The sequence below is a fragment of the Paramacrobiotus metropolitanus genome, unplaced genomic scaffold (genome assembly GCF_019649055.1).
Source record: "Paramacrobiotus metropolitanus isolate TYO unplaced genomic scaffold, Prichtersi_v1.0 Parri_scaffold0000059, whole genome shotgun sequence".
NCBI classification, from domain to species: domain Eukaryota; kingdom Metazoa; phylum Tardigrada; class Eutardigrada; order Parachela; family Macrobiotidae; genus Paramacrobiotus; species Paramacrobiotus metropolitanus.
The window spans coordinates 474793-491347 of NW_026570279.1; the positions used below are offsets into that span (position 1 = coordinate 474793).

The 16555-nt window shown below is 41.7% G+C and overlaps 2 protein-coding genes across 2 annotated transcripts; one reads left to right on the top strand and one right to left on the bottom strand.

Moving 5' to 3' along the window:
* Window positions 1-602: 602 nt before the first annotated feature.
* Window positions 603-2225, bottom strand: LOC129593103 (uncharacterized). The gene is made up of 2 exons (XM_055489292.1): window positions 1863-2225; window positions 603-1435 (listed from the first exon to the last, which is right to left on the bottom strand). Exons 1-2 carry the CDS (start codon window positions 2074-2076, stop codon window positions 603-605), a joined length of 1047 nt encoding a protein of 348 aa, XP_055345267.1. The 5' UTR covers window positions 2077-2225.
* Window positions 2226-7605: 5380 nt separating this feature from the next.
* Window positions 7606-10078, top strand: LOC129593079 (uncharacterized). Its single transcript, XM_055489268.1, has 2 exons — window positions 7606-9677; window positions 9968-10078. The coding sequence occupies exon 1, from the start codon at window positions 7864-7866 to the stop codon at window positions 9004-9006; it is 1143 nt and encodes a 380-aa protein (XP_055345243.1). The 5' UTR covers window positions 7606-7863; the 3' UTR covers window positions 9007-9677; window positions 9968-10078.
* Window positions 10079-16555: the final 6477 nt, after the last annotated feature.

Consider the following 16555-nt stretch of genomic DNA (forward strand, 5'->3'; position numbering starts at 1 on the left):
CCCCAAAAACAAGAAATTTCCCTGATTTCATTATCATTCTATCTACCGTTTTCCAGCAAAAAGGGGTCGATGGCTATTTTCACTGCGATGCAGTATTGCCAGATGGTGTACACGTTGCAGTTGCTCTTCGATCCTCTCATGTGGATAATAAGCCTGAAAAAAGCCCAGTACAATGGCCGAGAAAAATAATTTAATGCAGGACCGCAGGAACTTACAATGAATTTCTGAATGTCTGAACGTTCTTACGGTCATGTTGGAACTCTATTCTCAGGTTTACCTATGCAACCGTGACACCGCCAACCGGCTGTTTCCGCCAAAGCCAGTTCAAGTCCACGCTTATTTTGATATCACTTTGTAGAGTGTTGACCGTTACTTTGATGTTCTTCTTATCAAAATTTACTTTGATGTTCTTCTAATCAAAAATACATTGGCTATGCGACTGTACATATGCATATGCTGTATGAACATAGAAGGTTATCTTAATCACTTTCCGTTGGGTCTCGTGAATTTTGCAAAAGCTATATTTTTGACCAGTTCTTCGTCAGCAGCACGGGATGACTGTAATGGTGCATCAAGATTGCAAACTACAGAGTACAAATAATTCAAGTCGTGTTCACATGCAGATATGCAGCTTGTACAAACCACTCGTCAAACACATCATCTGTTTTAAAAAAGCATTGATACTGTCCAGCGTCATCTAGTTGCACTTCATCGAATATCAAGGAGGTGTAGCAACCGTCATCAAACCCAGTTTTGACAAGGGCTCTCCTGTTCACGGCCTTCCGAAAGGACGGTATGCCGAGAGCAAATATTAGATAATGCTCCTTCCTCCAAATGATCCGCCCGTCAAAATCGTCTAGTGTTCCAGGCATCGCATCAAAAGCCACGGTGCAGCGAAGTTCCGCCTGCCCACCCACAACTGCCGTGACGTTGCCCATTGGCGGATAAAACACTCTGTTATGAAACAGTTGTGGGCTGAGCACAAACCGTTTAAATGCAACGAACTCGCTGCCATTCTCGTGAAGGCATTCATAAACACCCGCGTGAGCATGCGTGAAATTCGTCATTTTTATCTGGAAGGAACCAGTTTCACTACGACCATCGGTTTTAACGATCTGGATGCTTTCAGTTTCCGTTTTTCGGTCAAACGACGAGGACCTGCAGCTGTAGTAACTTTTCTCTCGCCAGTTTAACAGTCCATTAGCTATAAATTTCAGGAGCTTTCCGTTAAACCTGATGACTGGATCGGATAAAACAAGCCCATTTTCTCTAGTGCACTGGAGGATCACGCACTCTCCTTCGGACGCTCTGATCACCACGTCCGCTTGCCCAATGTCAAGAGGAAGAAAAGGTGACGGCAAGGAGATGCCTTTTAGCACCAGTGCTCTGTTTCTTCCCCCAGCCAATGTCATGGCTTTATCCAACTGGCGAAGAGCTACAATCAGACGGGAAAATTTTGAACTAAGTAGTCATTGCTCTATTCGTACGCTCGGTTGGGCATTGTAGTAAGTGAATGGGCACTCCTATGGTCGTTCAGCTGGTCACTTGGGAATATTAATTCCCAAATTCCCACAAAACGGTTTCCGTTCGGCCTTCTTTATCAGATTAGGTAGATCGCAACATTTACAGAGTATTGAAATGTTACACAGTTTTTCAGGTTTTCTCAGTTTTATTGGCCTTCTTTGGTTTCCAGACGTAAAAACAAATTATGCATTTTTGGTTTTAGATGATGTCTATGTTGTCGTCGTCATTTGCGTAGGACTGGAGTCACTGGACTCTATAGTCTGTAGTACTCAGTAGTAACTAGTAATATATACGTATTCCTATTGAGCAGAACAGTCGTAGCAGAATTTTTCTGTTACCTTCTTCTGTGGGATTAGTAGTCTGAACTGCAGTAAATGCAGTAGCAGTTGTACTTGTCCCGAGATGACTTTCATACTTGACAGAACAGGCGGCGGAGAATACAAAGCACAGAATGAGCTCTCTTACAATAAAGCCAAATAATTGTGGATGAGCCTCTGCGGCTCGTAAAACGAAGATTACGGACCCGCTCCACATTTTGTAATCTACGGTCATTTAATTTCTGAGGATGCAAAGCGTGAAACTCGTAATAAGGGTACAGATCCTGTACTAAATGCTGATATAAAACCTAAAATAATATCGTAAACTGGTGTGTAACTCTGCTATATTCACACAATTTCTGACATACCAAACGCTGCAAATCCTATACCAAGCATAATTATTATGGCAATCAGTTATCAGCTTATCAAGGTGCTGTATTCTGTTATTTTGGTTGGTTATAGCTACTCCACTACTACTGTAGCAATAATACTGACGTACCGTTAGTGAGGGTATACAACAATAGGAACTTGCATTAGTGATAACGCACCATAATACCTTACTGGACCAAGTAAATGGGTTGCTTGGTAATAACGCCTATAAACAGATTTTGCCTGATGTAGCTATTAATGCAATGCATGGAATCACAAAATAAAAAAACAACCGATTTTCGAAACACACAAACAAATAAAATTCGAAAAAAAACCCAAAAAAACTGCGAGGAAGTCTTGTTACGATCAAACAATTATGCAGAAACTGACAAGACTGAAGAGAAGCAAAACAGACACAAATACGGTGCAACCAAATTGTCAGCTGTAGTTTTGTGCGAAATTTAGCAATCACGGGCAATAAAGGTTGCCTACTTGGTGTTTGGCCACTGCAAGATTCACTCACTTTCATCCAAGGCTAAAGAAACACACTTCGTCTAGTAAACCAAAACGAAGATTTAATCACAGAAGCCTACAACAAAGGAATTCTTGGTAATGTAAAAGCCTACGTATTTCACACACTGACGGAAAACACAACACATAATGTCATAATCGTCGGTAGTCAGTATGTACGTAGAGTACCGTAGTATTTATTAATAGTACTATGAACACAGTGTCCTTAATTTTTTACGTTAAAGATACTGTTATTACCATTAAAATTTAATGGTTACAAATAGTGACACCATTATTCAAATCGTGAAACACAATGTTAGCACAACGTGTTCATGACTGTAGCTGCACCGCAAACAAAAGAAGTACGTCAACACGATGAAAATCGCGACAATAAGAAATCTATAATCGCTTACGTGAATATTTCTATAGGAGGAAAAACCAGGCATCTTCCACCGTTCCCCTGTACTGCTGCCGTCACCCGACTGGGGTTTGACGTGGTGGCTGAACATGGCGCTTATTTACCGCGCCAGATTTAACCATATGTACTGTCGTAACGACGGTAACGTCATACTCCTGGCGGGTGACGGCAGCAGTACAGGGGAACGGTGGAAGCCGCCTAGTTTTTCCCCTTATATAACACAATATTACAACAGCACCCAAGTTTTGAACACCAAGCACTCCGAATAAAAAAAAATTGGTTTCTTTTCTGGCTGTACGGAATAATAAGCTCAAGGAAAGGTAGCTACTAGTTCTTCCTTACAGTTTTCAAAAAAGTTTACAGACAGCAAACTTTATGATCAAATATGTACTTTCCAAAATGACAGCGATAATTAATGTGACCCAGAACTGTTCTTTCAATTTAAGTCAGACGGCACTCCATAGCCAGCTTTACTACGATTCTAAGTATCCGCCTGGTGATTGCTCTTGTCTCTGTGTTGCTCAACGCCGCCTTGCTTATACTCCTAGCATTGAAACCATCTTACAATAACCGTTTCACCATCTCTCTCTTGTTTTTATATATCGCCAACACCATCTTCCTTGTTGGAACGTCGTATTTTATTTTCTACAGCGAAATCTACGGCATGGAAATAGTGACCTTTGGTGAATCCCTATGCTTGTTTATTAATTACATTCACTCGACCATCGGCCTCATTCCCGTGTTCTGCCACATGTTGATTGCGTTGAATCGTTTGTGGGCGTTTCGGTTTCCCCACAATTATCGTCTCATCACACAACAAAGGTCGCCGTATGTATTTGTTTAGTGCCGGTTATTTACGTGCACATGTTGAAAGTGCCGCTTGTGTTAGTTTTTAAATTTATGGCATATCAACCACAAATTAAGGGTCTATGTACTGCGCTAAACCACTCAGCGATGGCGTTTTCATCGCGTCCAAGATCGATATTTGCATCAACCGGTTTGTCCCACTTGTAATCATAATCGGCGTCTATTTCCATCTTGTTATCCGGCGCTTCCGGAGAAACAGAAAGACCTACACTGGTTTAATAAGTGACTCCTTAGTGGTCAAAGCTCAGCCGATGGATGTAGATGCTATGACTTCTATAGCGATGGTGGTACCCCAGAAATCACAGAAAACGATTGTACGCCCGTTTTGGATTTCGACGCTTTCCACAGCTAGCGTCGTTGTTTGCTGGTAGCCAATGCCAATGGTTTCCGTATCGTTCCTTCAATGGTTTTGGAACTAGAAGACGTCGATGGCTATTTTTACAGCGATGCAAAATTGTCAAAAGCTGTACACTTTACAGCTACTCTTCGATTCTTTTATGTGGATAATAAGTTTGAAAAAACAACGTACAGTTGCGGTAAAATGTTAAAACGGAGAAAGATTATCCTTTTGCCTATCTCGGATTGCTATACAATTTAGTTCTGTAGAATTTCACACTGATGCCTAACAGTTGTGTACATATCAACAGCAGATGAACGGTAATAAACAAATAAACCGATGCACATAGTACGCTGACTTTAATGTTCCATGTCGCACATTATGCAGTTTTCCGACGGCACCGTATTCATTTGCGACACCAACTTTTTGACAATTTGCCCACTTTATTAATAAATGAAAAATACTGCATTACCGAATCACTAAAATTATCCGTAAGCGTAGGCGCTTTCAGGCGAATGGTTGTAAACTTCCTGATGAGGATGAAGCCGCCGTTCAGCAGCATCTACGCGTGTTACAAAAGCCGTTGGATAATCAAATTTCTGGGCCTGCTGGCAATCCATAGCAGAGTGAAGAAAATTGACGGGTAACGAGAAAACATAGACAGAACTCCAATGCAATGGGCCCATGCGGCGTAAAATCCTACCGACGAAATGTTCTGCGACAAAACGTCGAGCGACGAGATGGCCTTGCGGTGAAATGCCTGCGACCAATAGTCCTGCGACTGGTTGTCCGCGGCGAAATGTCTTATGTAGCGGTGCCAGAAGTATGCTTTGAACCTGAGTTACCAGACGAAGAACTTAGTCGCATTTCTTGTTCAGATTAGCCAGATAATTTATTTTTCTGCATCACTTCCATGGTGTACTGTATGATTATCTGTTTCTATTTTCCTTCGTTTTTCTCTTCTATTACCCTGAAGCATCTATCAGGACTCTATTTATTAATTTATAAAGTACGTTTTGCTGGAGTTGTGAATTTACGTCAAATAATATTATGGACAACAGTCAACTACAACTGGTTTTTGATAAGAACGCACTGATTCGATTCATCCTGTTGGATTAAAAGTGTTTCAGGACTTTCTGGAAAACGCAAAAACGTCACTAGCACAGGATGTTAAGCTGGGTATTCCCCAAGTGGTTTATCGGGAATTATGCAAGAAAGCCGAGGAATCTCATGGTACCAAAAAAACTAAACGGGAGTTGAGAGATGCAGAGAGAATTGCAAAATCCTCAAACTATATAACTAGTATTAGAGATTCTTCTAATCAACATTCCCGCCAGCATTTTCAGACCAAATATCTCTCCGATAATTTGCAAACGGTTTTCTATCCTGCGGATAGCAAATATCGTTCGGCTAGCGATAGCGAAATACTAATTTACGCCTTATTTTTGCGTCACTGTGAATGGCGGACATATGGCTAATAACCGCGGAGAGAGAACTGCAAGCGCGAGCGGATCGTAGTGGGCTAGTGTTTAAGGACGCGGTTACGTTGCGGAAGTCATTGAAACTGCGCTCATACGACAGACTGGATCCCGGGGGCGGGGATTATCATACATGGACCTCATGTTAAAATGCCATTTCGCTGTGGCGATGGTATTAGTTTCACGGCTTCGTCTTACCGGGACCGTGTAGGCGTGTACAGGTCTTCGACCATGTGAAACCCGCGGCCGCGTTGCGTACGAGAATATAGCACAGCACGTCATATCAGAGCGCTGTTGCTGTGAAAACACCTTGTCGTTTGCAAAATGAGCAAGTGGCACCGAATGTATCTAGAGCCGCAATTGTGCCGGTAAAGCCAAATCAAGTTGATGCAAATAAAGTCGAACGGTGGTTAGACAATGTATTCACAAGCGAGATGGACGCTGTTCCAGGAAAGCTTATCGTTACTATAAAGGCAAAAAGGAGCTGTACGACACTTCCTATGCGCCAAATGTTCAGTTTTCAACAAATTCGATTTGCTGTAATAATGCGACCATCGTAAACAAGTCAAGAGGCAAGTAGTGCGATCAGTAGTTATTCATATAGCAAGCCGCATGGGCAGTGATGCTGGTGACCGGTGCCTAAAGGATTCCTTAATAATATTGTTGAGCACGTCTTCCAAAGATTCCTTAATATGGACATGAACGATCACGTTGTTGCCGGATTTTTAATGCTGATAAAATCGGCCCTGAGGATTACGGCCCTGCGATCTGGGAGGAGGCCCAAATGCGCGCCAGTTTCAGATAGTCCATTTTCATTAGCTATCGCGCCGTTTTCGTCTACTGCGCGCCCGTGTCAGCGGTTATATACAATGCGAGCAAGAAAGGAAGCTACGGGTTTAGGGTATGCGTTTGGCGAAGACAGCGAAAACCGGTTTGTAGAGCTAGTACGCGCATAGACAGCCACACTCATACGCGTGTAAGTGGATGCGAGCGGATTAACCCACTCACACACACATGCGCCGATCGATCGATACAGCAAGCCAGCACTCCGCTTGCGCTTTTTAGCAGCACTGGAATGCGCTGTCTTTGGTCTATTTATAGTCACAGCAGAGAGCTGCACTGATCAACCCGGCTCAGCGGGCAAAAAAGGCTGTTCGCGGGCTTATTAACATAGACCGTAGCCTCCTCATTTAGTCAGATTGTATACACTGCTATGCACTGCTATACACATCGTACAGTTTATACATCATTGATGGCATTTGATGCTGCTATACATCGGTGCTGATGCCGCAACAGAGAGAAAAATAAATGTACCGCTCTCGCAGTAGATACAGTATAATATGTGTTCTGCCTGTAATGTGAAACACCGATAATAATCAATATTCACGAAGTAAATGCAGTACTAGTTATATACCGCAAATTGCGGTCCGCAAGTATCTTAGTGATCTGTTTGGAGTTTGCTCTGTTCGTAGTCCGTACCTTATGATCCAAGTGCACAGAATCAACTGGTTTCACAAGACTCGTACAACAAGAATTTAGTATGTACGAGCCCATGGTACACGCAGTTTGTACTAGTGACTCTTCAACTTTCCTGCATTTTATACTGTATAGTGTATACGGTATATACTGTACAAATACCGTAGTCTGTTTGCCCTGTCTATTGTCAGATATAGGACGGCTCAAGAACAACTGCACGTTGTGACTTTGTTTACTGCGGCATGGCAGTGTATGCAAGCCGTAAGGCTAGCGCACAAGTGCCAAATGTGCGTCTGATAAAGCAGCAAAAGCACTCAGCCGTCCTTATTCGACCGTCCAGATTAAATCTGAATAGTCGTATACTGAAGTATACTGAAGTTCGTATAAAATCGTATACTGAATCGTATACTGAAGTTCCATGGTATTTTGTCTTTCTATAATATTCTTTCCTGCGGTTCGGTGGGAAGCCGTCTATAAAAACACCGGACGTCTATAAAAAGAAATCACGTCTATAAAAACACCGGACGTATTTGTTGGAGTTGTACATAATAATTAGTATCAATTAATATGGACAGCTGTAAACTGCTGCTGGTTTTCGATACGAATGCATTGATTAATCCGGTTGGATTCAAAATGTTACAGAAAATTATGGAAAATGCAGAGAGCACTCTGCCAGCCAGTGTGACGCTTGTTATCCCTCGAGTGGCTTGTCTGGAACTGCATTCCTTAATGCGGGATAGTCACAGTTTTCCTGACACCAAAAAGAAGCGAGAATTGAAAGACAGAATTATGAAAGCCTTCTTCTACTTGATCTACAATATTTTAAAACTCTTCAACGATTTGCTCACCAATATTAAAGGATCCTGGAATGGCTTGAACATTGATGCCAGTTTTATTCAATCGTTGAACGACGTAATGAACGATATTACAGCATCTTTAAGCAAGATGATCCCTGATTACGATATTATGGAATCCATCAACGATGGGATTAATAGTGTTATTGATTTTTTCAACGGCGTGATCACCGATAACAGTCTTAAAGAAATTCTTAAACAGCGTTCCCGTTTGCATTTCCAAACGAAATTTTTTGCAGAATATTTGCAAACCATTTTCTATCCCGCGGATGGCAAATACCGTTCGGCTTACGATAGCGAAATACTGATTTACGTCTTATTTTTACGCCACACCAAATGCAGCGACATTTGGCTAATAACCGGAGACAGAGAACTGCAAGCGCGAGCGGCTCGCAGTGGGCTAATAGCAATGGAGGCTAAAACGTTACAGAAAGCCCTGAAACTACGACCTTACGACAGACTGGATCCGAAAGGTGCCGATTACCATATGTGGAGATCGCCGCGTGCACCTTTTGTTAAGATGACTTTTCCTTGCGGCGATCCTATTAGTTTTATGACTTCCTCTACTTTAGACCGTATACAGGCTTTTGCACATCTGGAACAGGAACGAACAGACGCGCTTCGTACGGGAATTATGCACGGCACGTCGTACCCCACCTCTGTTGCTGCGGAAAAACCTGACTATATAAAAAACGAACAACGTGCGCCGAGTGTGGTATACAAAGCTGTTGCAGTCCCGGAAAAGCGTCATATTTATGAAACACAACCAGTGCAATTTGCACGGCGTCAGCTGAATGTGAACGAAACGAAAAGCCTTGTTGTTCCAGAAAAGCCTTGTTGTTCCAGAAAAGCCTGATCTTACGTTTATTAGGAAAGAGGGACTTACTAGGAGTGAAAACATCATTACACCCGCGTGTAATCCCGCTGCGGATTGGAAGAAGGCTGACTTCTATAATAAATGCAAAGAACAGCCAGTCCGGTGGGCAGTTTACGGTGTTTCTGCGTGCATGACTGATGGTAATCCCGAAAATTTTGTCGTTTCCAATGAAATCTATCTGAAAGAGAAATATATCCAGCGTGTACACGACAGCGCATCAACATATACGGGCATTGCTTCTCTGGAGAACACTGACTTTTACGGCAGACAGAAAGTTTACCGGTCTGTTTCTTCCGACTTATCATCACGCGATGCACCGATCGTTTCAATGAAGCAAGGGCATTCTCAACGGAGTGCAAAATATGTTGACCGAGGGCCGTATGGTTATGTTGATGAACCTGTAGAAGATGCTGGTCATATCTCGGCCGAAGCCACCCATTCTGAGCAACAGAACCCACCGACAAATTCCATAGCGAGAGCTGTTTTCTCTCTATTTTTGAAATATGTTTTCTTGTTGCTGGAATTTATTTTCCATCAAGTCTTGGGATTCATCTTCTTGCTACCGCAAATTGCAATCGCTGTTTTCCGGGTTTTTTCTGCGCTTGTATTAACTGGAATGACTGTGTTAGTATTACTTCCTAAAGAAAAAGGTATCAGGTTAGATTTTTCCAGTTTCAACAAAACAGTAATTGCCCCGCTTCATCACTGGTGGGATTTATTTGTACAAGCCGACAAGCCTAACTAATTGTAAGCGACAATCGCTTAAATTTGAATGATTTCACTTAGGGTCTTGTTCATTGTTGCTTGCATGGGTATTATCGAATAAAAGTCGTTTAGCGGCGATGTTGTAGCAAGCGCTAGCAGAAGTTTCTGCAAACGAGCAAGTATCGACAATCTATCTTTTTGTCTGTTGTCTGATAGCAGTCTTGGTGTTTTACAGAAAAAGAACAAACTGTACTCGATCGGAAACCAATTCCGTGTCCTGAACCAATCTTTTTCGCAGCCTAAATCAACGACAATGATTCTCGCCAATAAAAATTCAAAAAACTGCACACTGTGATAGCGCAAAATCAGTTGTATTACTACAACGTTGAAGTGTTACACTAAAGGCATAACTACAAAAGTACGAGTACAGTAGAAATGTGTTGCTGTAAAATTTGGATGGGTTTTCGATATGGCCACGGCTTGACCCATGCGTGAAGCGTTAATACATTCTTTAACATTACAGAGCAGATCCTTTAGCATTAACAATCCGGGTACCTTACAGAGCCGGTATTGTCTAAGATTTCGAAGCATTGTTGATGGAAATCCATCAGGAAATTTACTGCCAGATTCCGACCATGCCATTCTCTCGACACCTTGACTTACTGTTTCCGGCGAAAGGAAAACGTGCCTTGGTCGCCGGCATAATGCATGGCTCTTCTACAACTTTACAACGAATCAAATTATAGCATACAGAGTCTCAAGAGGTTCAGGTATACCCCACAGCCAGGGGATAACGTACATCGCAACTGGAAAGGTTACCAGAAGTATGGCATGGCACAAACAGAAATTCGGCTGCGAGGTGGGTAACACGGTTTCTGGCACCCAAACAAATAATGTGTTTTTAGTACTATTACAAAATTAGTTCTGTATTTGGTACATTGTTTGTACTCGGTAGACTTGTATTAATTTTTAACCCCGGTAATGTTGCGGTTTAAAGTAATCGAGGCGAACTGCAAACTGGTTGATGTATCACGGGTGCAGTGCGATTAATACCAACATGCCGACATTGAGGAGGACTCAGGATTGACGAGAAAGCGATTGCTAAAGGGATGCTGAGGTACGCAGTAGAAAGAAAGACTGTTGCGAGAGCGGGCGGTGTGGTGAACCTGTTAGCATTGTGAGTCGGGAAAAAGCACAAGAATTTTTGAAACAGTAAAAATACTAATGTATCGTTACAGTAAAAGTACTAATGTATCGTTATTTATCGTTAGCTGGACTCGTTAATTTCTGATGTTCAAACATACATACCAAGTACATGATATACAGCTTAGGACAAAATGGTCGCATACCCAACATCTCCACATTCAGTACGAATGCAGCGCAGTGCACTGTACGACTGAGTTCAAAATATCCGTTTCGTACAAGTGCACTGCCCCGCTTGCGTACAGAATGCTGGGTATGGGGCTATGCGACAATTTAGTCCTACATTGTAGTTTACAGTAAACTATATTATGATTAAATGGTGATTATACTGGTGATTTCAACTTTATTATCTAGAATAGGTATATATAGAATAGCAGCATAGCGAAACTTTGTGCATTAATTACTGTACAAACAAGCATATGCCATATTGTGAATCTTTCTTTAAAATCAACTTATCATTTTAAAGAGTGTTGTTCAGCTTTAGTGGCATTCACAGAGAAGAACACTTTTACACTGCCGCAATTTGAAAGTGGTGTGACGGAAGACGAACGCAATGAGTTCTTTCCGGCAACATTTCGGTATACAGTATGCCGTCAAGATTACATCAGCGTCGGCGAAGATAAAACAGCCTGTCTGCAATACGGCTTATTGTCGCGTTGATAAGGGAACAATATGACCAGTTTATAACTTTGCGGCATTCGACATATCGTTATCGGTTTCAAGTGGTAATAAAGATGCGCAATTTTAACCGCTTCCGGTTGGGTACTCACAAGTCACAACTACTAGAAAACTGAGGAAAAATCCTGATCACAAACACCGCAATAAATTATCCTGAAAAGTGCCAGTAAACAATTTCATATAAATATGGCCAGATATGAGCCTATTACGACACTTTCCAAAACACTTTATGATTTAACCTAGCAAAAGGCTCTCGCTCAACAGTCAACATTGCTTAACAGCTACTCAGCGTAAATTTAATTACATCTGCTTTATTCGTGAGCAGCCCAATGGCGACAGAAAAGTTTGTATTCTTAACGGTCTGCATTGTTTTTTGTCGGTTTCGTCGCTTCCTACCCAGCTATTAGTAAGAACTTCTGTTCCCATTGATTTCACCCTAGAGTCCATATTAACCGTACTCCCGCAGTAGCAATATTATAATATTTCGAAGTGTAATTTTCCAGAAAGTGATGGTGGAGAGGAGGACATTGACCGTTATCACGGACATCATAACCACAGCGCGCACAATGAAGAAGGTCAGTAAAGGGCAACTATTGCGCTTGTGATTATGTACATGAAAACACAAATGCGTGTTTTCAACAGAAGATGACGTCCTGGATAACAACAAAGTGACCTGTGACCTTTCGGGAGGAATGGGTATCGGACCGATTTCAGTGGGCCTGAACACCCTTTGCGCTCTGCACTGTGGTCAAGTGAAGTGCAAGAGCGGCGGCTCCTGCAAGGACGGCGTGTGTGTGTGTCGCAAAAGCCCGGCTAGCTGCTGGATCTATCTTTGCAAAGGATGCAAATGGTAACCTTGCCCATCAGCAGCACCGCTAACCCAGCGCCCACGTAAATAGTTTACCGAATCGTATTGTACAGAGTACATAAATTGCTTGTTGACATGCCTGCCTACGCCGTGTATGTTAATCCCGTCCAGTAATCGATCGATTTTTTATCTGTGTACAGTATGCTATGCGTTTAGTATTAACTGCTCTTAGTCGCGAAATCAGTTTGGTCTAAATATTACATGCAACATATACCGCTTCCATGAAGCATTATTCTAATAACGTGTATATTCTGCATTAATGCAGGCTGCAGCTACTATCTATTTGTTTGTTGTCGTGGTTAACTCAAGCTATTATCGTCTTTTATTAGTTTTATTGCAAGTCTCCATTACCCTATTTGATTTGGTGTAATAATATTTCGTGCTTGGTTTGTACTCTTTTAATCCGCTTGGTTTGGCGGTTGAATACAGTGTGATCAATAAAGTAATATACAAGCTTTCCGGTTGTTGCAAAAAAACATTCTTTTTCTTTCGTTTCATACGCTTTTGAGGTGAACCACTTTATAATCCGTTTAAGTAAGCATTTTTTTATCATTTTATGCATTCACGAATAAAAAGCAAATTACGCTGTCATAACATTAAGCCAATTTTTGAAATGTCAACTCGGCATAAACGTTTTGGTATGCATAAACATTTTGTAATAAAGCGTTTTTTGGATGTTGTCCTTCACTTGCCACTTTCGTTTTCATGCTTAACAGAGAGCTAACAGGGTTCTTTTTGAAAGTTATATTCACATTCAACTGTCATTTTGTATAACAAGCTCCTCGCATTGAGTAGCTTAAAAAACTTTGGTGTAATTGTTTCAGTATAATGTCGTTCCCTCACTTGTATGCTACTGTGTTGTGTGCGAACAAGTAACCCAGACGGTGACCTTACAATCACGGCTGTATATTTAGCACTTCATAAAAAGTGGGAAAGAAGACCGTTAGAAAGCGTCACGGATAATTGTGGCAGTTGTTATTCTAATTTATAATTCTTTGACTTCATCTTTGAAGGACATATGTAACAATATGGATAGCTTTAACGGAATGCATTTAGAGCAGAAAATATAAAACAGGGAAACTTACTTTTAAAACGTCCTTTGTAGTTAGTGTGTAAACGAAGTAAATTGCAAAAGAGGGAGGATACACTAGAGGTACTGCACTGAGTGGAAGGTTGCGAATGGTTGTGAACGGAGTGGCCACCTAAAGTTAAGCCGGGTTTGCGTTTTTGTGAACGAACTTCCTGTTAAATGAGATGACACAGACTTGCCTTAGCCAGCGCTGTACGCAATATTCTTCTACTTTGCTCCTAAAATTGTAAATACCCTTATGGAAATTATGCTCACCTGTGTCGCTAACAAAATTCCGTCGTTTTAGCGGAAGCTTTTAATTACGGTTGATAGGAAGTTCCAATTATAGACTTGCGCAAATAATCCCGTAATTCTCGGTGATTCTCGATCTTGCACCAACGTAATTAAAACGATTACCGGAAATGCGCAGGCCTCTGTACGATCTAGAGATGAACAACTAGGTTGGAATCCAATTAGCTGTCCACGTGGTGCCTTTTTTCGAAGTTCATTTTGGAGACAAATTGCTTCCGCCTTCCGCTTTAGTGGACTGATAAACAGCCCAACCTCGCTTTCGCTCCAAATAATCGGATTACGGAACATTCAAGTGGCTTGGCACTGGACGTCATCCGAGTTTTTGCTTATTCAGGCGTGTTACGACGTGCAGCCGGCCTTTTATGTTATAGAAAAAATTCGGCTAACACTTGTCAACCCACTAAGAAGTCATGGAGAGGAACAATACCACCAATATGACCTTGTCGCTACTCTCAAAACACGCGGCCACATTTACGCCTTTTCTTACCATCCGCTTGATCATTGCTATCGCCTCCTTCATTCTCAACCTGGGCGTCCTAATTACGTTCGCCTTCAGACCGTTTTACATCAACCGCTTCACCGTCTATCTGCTGTTTCTTTACATCGCCAACACGGTCTACCTTGCTGGAGCGGCACCATTTATTTTCTACAGTGACGTCTACGATATTGAAATAGTGAGCTTGAGTGAATCATTATGCTTGTTCTTCAATTACTTCCACTGGATTATCAGCTTAATTCCCGTGTTTTGTCACATGTTGATTGCGCTGAATCGCCTCTGGGCATTCCAGTATCCGCACCACTATCGCGTCCACCACACCACAAAGATCGCTGTGTTGATTTGTTTGGTTCCGATTCTTTATGTGCACGTACTAAAAGTTCCGCTGTTACTGGTCTTTAAATTCATGGCGTATCAGTCAAAAAGAGACGGATCCATGTTCTGCGGCCAGCCGCTTCTTCCAGGGGTGTTCACATTTACTAAAGTGGACAGCTGTATCAATCGGTTCGCTCCTTTATTTTTTATTATTGGTGCCTACATTTACCTGATTGTTAGACGGTTTCAAAGGAAGAAAACCATCAACCATAGACAGTTCAGCAACTCGCTCCCAGCCAAGGATCAGCCCATTGATGGAAACGCTGTTTCTGCCGCACCAAACACCCAGTCGCCATCCTCTACCAATACGATTGTGCGGCCATTTTGGATTCTGACCTTGACCACGATTAGCGTCAGCATCTGTTGGCTGCCGTTGGATGTTATATCGTTGTATCAGTGGTTTGCCGGCAATAAAGCATCTCTGACTCTCTTTACCGCTACGCAATATTGCCACATGATGTACACCCTGCAGATCCTTTTCGATCCCATGATGTGGATCATCAGCTTAAAGAGAACCAACAAATAACGGTCGGATGCCAACATACGGTACATCCGTGTGTGCGCCCGCTTCCAAGCGTTTGATGGATTCTTACACGTTAAATTTGTCAGGAATGGTATTTCAAGATATTTCCTGAGCATTCAAACGTTTCTCACAATATGCTCTCTGTATCTTCTAATTTTCCCGTAAACTTTTTGTTTCGCTGCCGTATCCCGCAGTGCTTCTGCAGTATTCTTTATGTGCCCCGCTGTCCCGCATTTATTCCACTACTTGTAAGCCGCCACGCTGAAGACAGCAGGATACGTGAAAAATACGTAACGGATAGTTACTGGGCACTTTCTGATACGACGGATACTGTGGCTTTTCAAGGGTTTACGAATGCAAACACCGCTTGTTATTCTGCACGAACTGCGGCGCTTTTAAGTAATCATTTTCTTGTAGGTGGTCATTTTTCGCACTTGCAGTAATCCCACAGTTTTCTCATCGTTGCCTCCATCTCCATGTATCTTCCCTGTATCCCCCATGAATGATGTTAATGCTCTTAGGTTTCTCAGGTTTTTCACATTTCTTATGTTGGTGGCATTCATGGGAAGTGCATCAAAGATACTGCAGGAAAACAGTGGGATACGGGCAGAGATTAAAATACTGTGCATTACTGCACACTTTATGTATTATTGTAGTTTTTTTGTGTAATATATTGAACCTTAAAACGTACAGATTTAAAATTGTCGAAAACCGTTACGAAAATTGTGAGGGGATCTTCGATTTAGAAAATAACTTAATCTATTTAATAAATTTATGGAGCAGGACGGCATTCCAAACGGAATTCACAGTTTTATTCTGTAACTGCTGCATTGTTTCAATTCTACATAGTTCTGTTTAATAATGCTTAAATGAATACTCTGCATCGTTTCCGGCTGCTGAGTTATTGTACAGTAGCTGCTATCAGATTTTCCATTAATTAACAAATTTTGCTGTGTGACGCGGAAATTAGTTTTTGAAAGGCGTCAACTTATTGATTAACTTATCCATATGGCTTCTCATGGGAGTATTCAATCAGCAAAAAAAATTGAGGTATGTTGAAGCATTCGAAATTTTGAAAAACTAGAAGCAGACCCGTTAGAAGCAGACCCGCCAGTGTGCATTAACAAATAAACGTTACCGAGCATATGTACTAATTTATTAACAAAACATGCTAAAAAAATTGTTACACCCGGAAATCACAGTATTTTATTTGTTCGATATGGTTAAAAAACGAAACCAGCGAATTTTGTTCTCCAAAAATTGAAATTCCACTGCAGCTCAAGCGAAGCAGTATTTCTC